We start from the raw sequence: 8,124 nt of genomic DNA, 5'->3' as shown, positions 1-8,124 counted from the left end.
TCATAAGGCAGCTCTGTACTTCCTTTATTAATCTGAATAAGAAGTACAATGTGTAGAACAAGCTTGTGTCTCTGTAACAGGGCAAACATTCTACTAATGCCTTCTTTCAGGAGTTCAATATCCTAGCCTAGAAGGCAGGATTTATACTCAGGTTTAATAATGTTCTTATTAGAATGCTTGAAAAAGCTCTTCACCCAGAACTAGTCAATAAGATCCTTAGAATGATACTAGAACTAGTCACCTACACTGAGTAGAAAACACACACTATCTCCTTCAACTAAGCTACAGCTTAGATGTGTTAAGTCTGTACAGAATGTCTACACATGTGTCTAACTCTAACAGTTCTGAGCCCTCAGATTAATCTGTCTGTAATTCACAATCAATCTGTTCTAATAGACATTAGAGAAGCCTGAAAGTGAGGAGCATACTTTGCCTACAGAAAGTCAGAGCACTAAATTAAGAACTGTCTACAGAAGTGACAGTATATTTGTTAGGTCATTAGAGTAATAATGAGTAACAAGTAGGATTTGTAGTAAGAAGCCTTTTCTACAAATCCAGAAGTCACCTTAGAACTCCTAGACTCTGACTATGTACTCTAGGATTTTGTAAAGGTCTAACAGTGAATATAGTACTAAAGGGCTATGACTCAGATTTTTTAATAGTCACTTTTGATTTAATAGACACTGTAGGATTAGAAGTAAATAAAGTAAGAAAAGTAGAAAAAGTAGAAAAAATAAATTAACAAAATTATTTATTAGAAAGAAAAAAGTCAGAAACAAAAGTAGATAGTTCTCCTATTTCTTCTGATTCTTTTGATTCTTCTCTTCACACTTTATCTGAGTCTAAATCTGTACAATCTAACCTACTACTTCTGTATTCTAAGATCTCAGAATGTTCAGAACACTACTCAGCCCTGTTTACTACTCAGTAGTTTGTCTATAGTATCAAGTAGGGATAGTCTTAGCTGAGTTCACAGCTGAGGACATAGGTCTGTCCTTGTTGAAAGAGAGAGGTTAATAAGGAAATGTTAGTATATATACTTACCCTCTTAGACAACAAGACTGTACAAACTGTACATTCCCTTCAGAACAAGTAGCAGTTTATCTGAGGACATTCTAGGTACTAGCTCCAGGTCCCTGTCCTCTTAGCTCCCTTCTCAGGATCCCTCCAGATCCAAACAATAGCTCTAGTAAATAGTAGATACACTAGTTTGTACATTAATAAGGCTTTTGTATAGAAACACCATCTCCCTACTTAATGTGTTCTACTTCTAATCCTAGTATACAATGTAGACAGAACCCTAAACTGGAATAGTTGAATCACTAAGTTTGTCCAACTACAGATGACCATTTAGGATTATAAGGAAAGTATTAAGTTTAGAGTTACTAACCTTAGAAAGACAGACATCTTTATTAGATTCAAATAGCTTAAGGCTTACAACCCTACTATTAACTAGTTAGAGTAGACACTCATGTTTGATCAGTGTTCTGAGTCTTGTGACTACTTTGTACTACTGTTCTGAGTAGATGTAGACACTTCTAATGTTACTAACAGTTTTAATAAAGGTGACTGGTTGTTCTTCTTTGACTAGGATAAATATGTGGATACATATTCTAGTCAAGGTAGAACAGAGTCAATCTAAAGGATGTCTGAGACAGAACCAGTTTGGAACCTCCTTAGAACAACTCTACTCTGGAACACACATAGACTCAGCCTGCCAGATTTTGTCTGAGAGTTCCCTAAAGTCTTTAGTAAAGAGGAATTTAACTAGCTTCCTAAACACTGTCTCTAGGACTATACAATTAAATTGACTAAGGGTTTCCAACCTAAGGATTGTAAGGTCTACCTATTCAACAGAGACAAGTAGGAGGTGCTTGACAAGTTCCTTCAGGAAAATCTTTAGAACAGCCAGATCTGACCCTTAAAGTCCCTCATAGCCTCCCCTTTCTTCTTTGTTAAAAAGAAAGATAGGAAGCTCTACCTAGTCTAGAATTATTATTGTCTTAATAAGGGTACTGTCAAAAACAAGTACCTGCTCCCTCTAATTCAGGAGCTCATTAATAAGATGTATACATCTAGGGTTTTTACTAAGTTGGACATTTGATAAGGATACAATAATATTCAGATTCAAGACAGAGATGAGTAGAAGGCTGTGTTCTAAACTAATTGTAGATTGTACAAACCAACTGTAATGTTCTTCAGACTAACTAACTTGCCTACAATGTTCCAGTCATTCATGAATCACATTCTTACAGATCTGATTGACTCAGAGTATGTTAGTGTGTATCTAGATAACATTCTGATCTTCACTCAGACAGTTGAGTACTATTACTAACTGATCCAAGTAGTTCTACAACAGTTCTAAGATAATAAACTGTTCCTCTAAGAAGTAAAGTACTCTTTTACACAGGAGTCAGTAGATTATCTAAGCTTCATAATTGGTGGAGGAGAGGTCTGTATAGATCCAGCAAAGGTAACTATAGTTTGAAACTGGTTACAACCTTAGAACCTGAAACAAGTCTAAGTGTTTCTTAGGTTTGTAAACTACTACTAATACTTCATTTAAGGCTTTAGTACTATTGTCTGGCCTCTACACAATCTCACTAGTAAAGATGTTCCTTAGTAATAGGAGGATTAGTAGTAGTTTGTGTTTGAGTCCCTAAAGCAGACTATTACTAGCAAGCCTGTACTAGTAGTTCTGACAGTTGTAGACAAGTTCTGAGTTGAAGCCAACTCTTCTGACTTTACAAATAAAGCAGTACTGTCCCAGTTCATTAACAGAAAGTAGTGTCCAATAGTGTTCTGATTAGAATCCCTCTCTGTAACAGAACAGAACTACTCTATCTATGACAAGGAACTCCTTACAATTGTCTGTTCCTTAGAGGAGTAGTATTAATATCTCTTTAGTACTGTACAGAAGTTTAAGATTTAGAGTAATCACCTTAATCTCTAGTACTTCCAGGCACCTCAGAAGCTTAACCACTACTAAGCCTACTGAATGTTAGAACTGTAGAACTTTGACTTTGTACTGACCTACAAACTTAGAATGTAAATAATGAAAGCTGATTTACTCTTAAGACAAGCAGGTTATAAAAGGGGGGAGAATGATAATGAAAATCTTGTTCTCTTAGACAATTCCTGTTTTGTGTCTGAGACAATCTAAGAGATCTGACTCAAATCCAAGAATGTTAACTTTGTCACCTGTATACAGTAAGCTCTAAGACACACACAGGACTAGGTTATAGTAAAGTAGCTAGAGAAGCAGGCAAGGGATTAGGAGGAGGATAAGGATAGACAGGTTTACTAGGAAGGCTAACTGTACATTCTAAAGGATCAGAAGCTGTAGGAGGACATTGTCTGAGCTCATTACAACAATCCAACTGTAGGACATTCAGACTAACACAAAACACAGGAACTCATTACTTAGAACTATTAGTAGCCCAGAATGTAGAGAGAAATCCTAAAGTATGTAACTAGTTATAATACATACTAACAGACTAAGGCCTACTAGACAAGGGTTCAGGCTCCTCTACATTTGTATTAGATCCTAGATCACCCTTAGGAAGAAGTCTAGTAAACCTGATTAGTAAGCTACCTGAGTCTTAGGGTTACAACACTATTTGTGTGATTGTTGACTGATTCTCTAAGTAAGTTTACACAGTTTCAACCTGAACAGAACTCACTCCTAAAAGTATAGTGTGTATTTATTAGAATCATGTCTTCTGATTGTACAGACTCTCTCAGAAGCTCATTCATAATTACAGACTATAATTCAAGTCAAAATTCATATAGGACTTGTATACACTTCTCAGAATTCAAGGGAACCCTTCTACTACCTATCACTTACAGACTAACAGCCAAACTGAGTGAGTCAATCAGAAGATCAAACTCTACCTCTGAATGTTCATTAATCATTAGTAATCAGATTAGTCTGAATAGTTAGCTCTGGCAGAATTTATACACAATAACTAGCAACACTCTACAACAGGACAGTCCCTGTTCTTCCTTAATTATGAGAGACATCTGTACTAGGGGACAGTTCTGAACCAGAACAGTAGTTCTGAATCTGTAACAGACTTTACAGAACAGATGTATAGAACCAGGGAGGACACACAAGCTCTTTTAGAAAAGGCAGTACAGGTTATAAAGTAGAACTATAATCAGAAGAAGTCTGCAGCTAAGGATTACTAGCCTAGTAACAAAGTTATACTAGAAGCTACTAACCTGACTACAGATTGTCTAATGAAGAAGTTGGACAACAAGCACTTTAGACCCTTTGTTATTAAAAAGAAGGTTAGTACCTCTGTCTACAAACTCTAACTTCTAGCAACATGGAAGCACATACACCTAGTGTTTAACAAGGTTCTACTGTCTCAGTACTATAATCCAGGTTTTCCTTTGTAACAAAGACCCCTACCACCTCTACTAGAACTTATCAGTTCTGAACCAGAATACAAAGTAGAGTATGTAGTAAATACTAAGCTAGTGTACAGAAAGCTTAAGTTCCTTATCTACTAGAAGGGATACCTGGTTGAAGAACACACTTAGGAACCTACTGAGAATCTCACCTATACTACTAAAGTAATCCAAGACTTCTATCAACTTCATCTGAGTACTCTGTATCAACTCTGTCTTACAGATTTCCAAACCCTACCATTCTAACTTATACCTGAGCTGCTGACTAAGCCCAATGTTCACTAATTAGGACAATTGGTTTTAGAGGGGGGGTGATGTTACAATCCTCTACTCTCTTACCTTCAGTTCTGAGGGTTCTACACCCTTCTGTACCAGAACTCAGGACTTCTGTCTCTCAGAGGTACTGTTTATAGACTATATGTATACTGACTCTTACTACTACCCTTCCTTACTTTATCATTCCATTCCTTTGACCACTCCTTCATTCTCTGTTCATTCTATAGTCTCTTACCCTTTGTCTATCCCTTCATTCTTTGTACCTTTATCTTTAACATTCCTTTCTTTCATTCTTCATAGCTTATCATTCTTAGTAGCCTATACTCTCTGAGTACTCTTGTATAGTTTAGTATATATAAGTGTATGAGATCAGACTGGTCCTGTAGTCTTGATCTTGTCTACTCTAGATAGTCCTATACTCTTAGACTTACTCTATATACTCTACTCTTGTCCTACTCTCTCTCTCTGCCTGTTCTGTGAGTTCTGACTATGTTCTAGTACTTGTATTCTGTATTTCTGTTGTGTAGGATAGTTGTAGCCTAGGTCCCCTTACTAAGCCTTCAGGTCCCCTCTATACTGTTGCTAACACTTTTGGTAAAGAGGTTCTATGTATGGTCCACTATATATAATAATCCCTCACATACTCAAGCTGTTAACCAAGCCTAATGTTCACTAATCAGGACAATTGGTTTTAGAGGGAGGGTAATGTTACAATCCTCTACTCTCTTACCTTCAGTTCTGAGGGTTCTACACTCTTCTGTACTAGAACTTGAGACTTCTGTTCCTCAGAAGTACTGTCTATAAACTATATACATACTAACTCTTACTACTACCCTTCCTTACTTTATCATTCTATTCCTTTGACTACTCCTTCATTCTCTGTTCATTCTATAGTCTCTTACCCTTTGTCTATCCCTTCATTCTTTGTACCTTTATCTTTGACATTCCTTTCTTTCATTCTTCATAGCTTATCATTCTTAGTAGCTCATACTCCCTGAGTACTCTTGTATAGTTTAGTATATATAGGCATACAAGATCAGACTAGTCCTATAGTCTTGATCTTGTCTACTCTAGGTAGTCCTGTACTCTTAGACTTACTCTATATACTCTACTCTTGTCTTACTCTCTCTCTCTACCTGTTCTGCAAGTTCTGACTATGTTCTAGTGCTTGTATTCTGTATTTCTGTTGTGTAGGATAGTTGTAGCCTGGGTCCCCTTACTAAGCCTTCAGGTCCTCTCTATACTGTTACTAACAAATATAAGAAAGTCTTACTGTTAAAATTGTTCTGAAGTGACTAAAGTAAGACTAGTTTTTATGTGTCCCTTCATTTCTACTTTATTGAGTGGTCTAAGTATCATCCTATAGTAGTATTTGGCCTTTCCCTAACATTGCTTAATAAAGTTGAGCTTGTAATAATACTTAGGATAGAAAATAGTCAAGTGACCCTGAGCCTTAATTAACTCCTCTAATACTAACTTCTGTACTTGAAAATCAGGCTTATTGAAGAGAATCCTCCTACAACAGTATTGAGAACCAGGAGTAGTACTAATACACTTGAAGCCCTTACACTCTACTAGTAAGCTAGATGTATTGTACCCTTGTTCTTAAAGTATCTGTACTATACCTTTAAATCAACCATCTGGAAAGTATAATGACTGTAGAGATCCATTATAAAAGTAGCCAGGTCTCATTCCTGGAGGTGGTGGAGCCTTTTTACTAGTCTAGTAACAGGGATTTTTAGGCATATAATGTGCTGAAAGTGCATTTGAGTGTTGTTTTGAGTGAATTGTTACATTATTAAAAGCAAAAAGACCTTTACATCCAGGGAAACAGTCTTCAAATACTGTAATAGCTTTTTCTACTTGTTTAATAAGGTCTTCATGCTAGAAATAGTTATTACAGTTCTTGCCTACCTTAAAGTAAATGTGTGCCTCCTAAGAGCTAGAATGAAGTTAGTTAGATTTGATTTAGAAAAGATACACAATAGAGAGAAATAGTACCTATTTGTAGTGTGTAACCATCCCTTCTCTAGTGTACAAAAGTCTGACACTATGATTGAAAGCCCTTCACCTTTAGAACATGGTTTGGGAGCTTCAGATTCATGAGTCCACATTGTCTGCCATTAATTATTTGTATAGAAAGTTGATTCATCATGAGTGACCAATATAATCTGTTACTGAGACTCAGACTGTTGCTTTCTATCTATCACTATACTCTTCTCAAGTTCTGCCTATAGAGGTAGAAATTTGTTCTGCTAGTACTCTACTACATCCTCCCTCTCATACCTATCAACATACATACTACTAGGTGCTTTGCCATACTGGAACCCTATTACATTCAACCAATTCTGAGCAGTTCTCAAAGAAATAGGTTGAGTCCTGCCTAGTTGATTCAGAACAGATGGTTGGTTAAGAAACTCCAGAACATCAGATAGGCTAATATACTTCTTGTTAAGACTTGAAAGGTGTAGTTGAATTGTGTTTGTAAAGTCTTCATCTTGTATTATTGACTTCTTCCAAGTCCTATAAAGATTTACAGGAAGTACTCAGTAGTCTTCAAGATGCTCTCTAACCTATTTACAAAGCATACATACTAGGTGAGGCCCTCAATTTGCTAATATTACTGATACTATTACTAATACTTCAGTCCAACCAATTTCATTGTATTTAGTATATAGATTAAGGAATACAAGCATAGCAGATACACAAGTATGAAAGAACAGGTCAAGACACCTGTTCTTGGACAAACAAAGTAGCTACTACTTTGTATCACAAATCATAGGGTCAGTTTGGTCAGGAGCTCAGAATTTCGAGTTGGATTGTATGATCTGTTGAATCATAGGTTAAAGTAGTGTAGTGTTAAATGTGCTGCTCTCTGGGAGATTTGGTGTTAAGACAAGACTACACAAGAGTATGTCTTAGATGATATAAACTACATTACAAGCAATGACAAACAATGATGGAATACCTTCCATCATACATTCTATATCTGAGACATACCTACATAGTATATATAGACTAACTAATCAACAGACAATAAAGCAAGCTGTAAGAGAGTAAGCTGAGTCCACTATCCCCCCTCTTTGTGTGATCCCTCTAAGCCTCTTACATAACCTCTTTCCCCTTTCTTAACAGGTTATGAGCCTTGTGCTCCCTGTCTATACTTTATCTACACTCTACCACATCTATACTCTATACAGTTCTATGTATCACATACACATATGTAACATACTATAATACAGAACTTGACTCACCTGTCTGAGTATCCCAAATGTGAATCAATATGCTGTAGACACACAATCTACTGTACTACATACAACCTAGACATTATATGATTGTCATTTTAGTGATTATGATCATTAGCTTAGTAGTAACATAATCTATGCAGGCACATTGAAACTATGATGAGTATTACTTACTACCAATTTATTA

General features: G+C 36.2%; 2 protein-coding genes across 2 annotated transcripts; both read right to left on the bottom strand.

Annotated features, from left to right (window-relative positions):
* Window positions 1-6,075: 6,075 nt before the first annotated feature.
* On the bottom strand, window positions 6,076-6,231 carry FOMMEDRAFT_96897 (uncharacterized protein; the record flags this gene model as incomplete). Its single annotated transcript, XM_007271229.1, has 1 exon — window positions 6,076-6,231. A coding segment is annotated over one exon (156 nt), but the record flags the coding sequence as incomplete, so codon positions are not given.
* A 716-nt stretch (window positions 6,232-6,947) lies between these two features.
* On the bottom strand, window positions 6,948-7,136 carry FOMMEDRAFT_96461 (uncharacterized protein; the record flags this gene model as incomplete). Its single annotated transcript, XM_007271199.1, has 1 exon — window positions 6,948-7,136. A coding segment is annotated over one exon (189 nt), but the record flags the coding sequence as incomplete, so codon positions are not given.
* Between the last annotated feature and the right edge of the window lie 988 nt (window positions 7,137-8,124).

The sequence above is a fragment of the Fomitiporia mediterranea genome (genome assembly GCF_000271605.1).
Source record: "Fomitiporia mediterranea MF3/22 unplaced genomic scaffold FOMMEscaffold_16, whole genome shotgun sequence".
NCBI lineage: Eukaryota > Fungi > Basidiomycota > Agaricomycetes > Hymenochaetales > Hymenochaetaceae > Fomitiporia > Fomitiporia mediterranea.
Note: the sequence above shows the minus strand (reverse complement) of the source record. Positions and strands in the feature narration are given on the sequence as shown.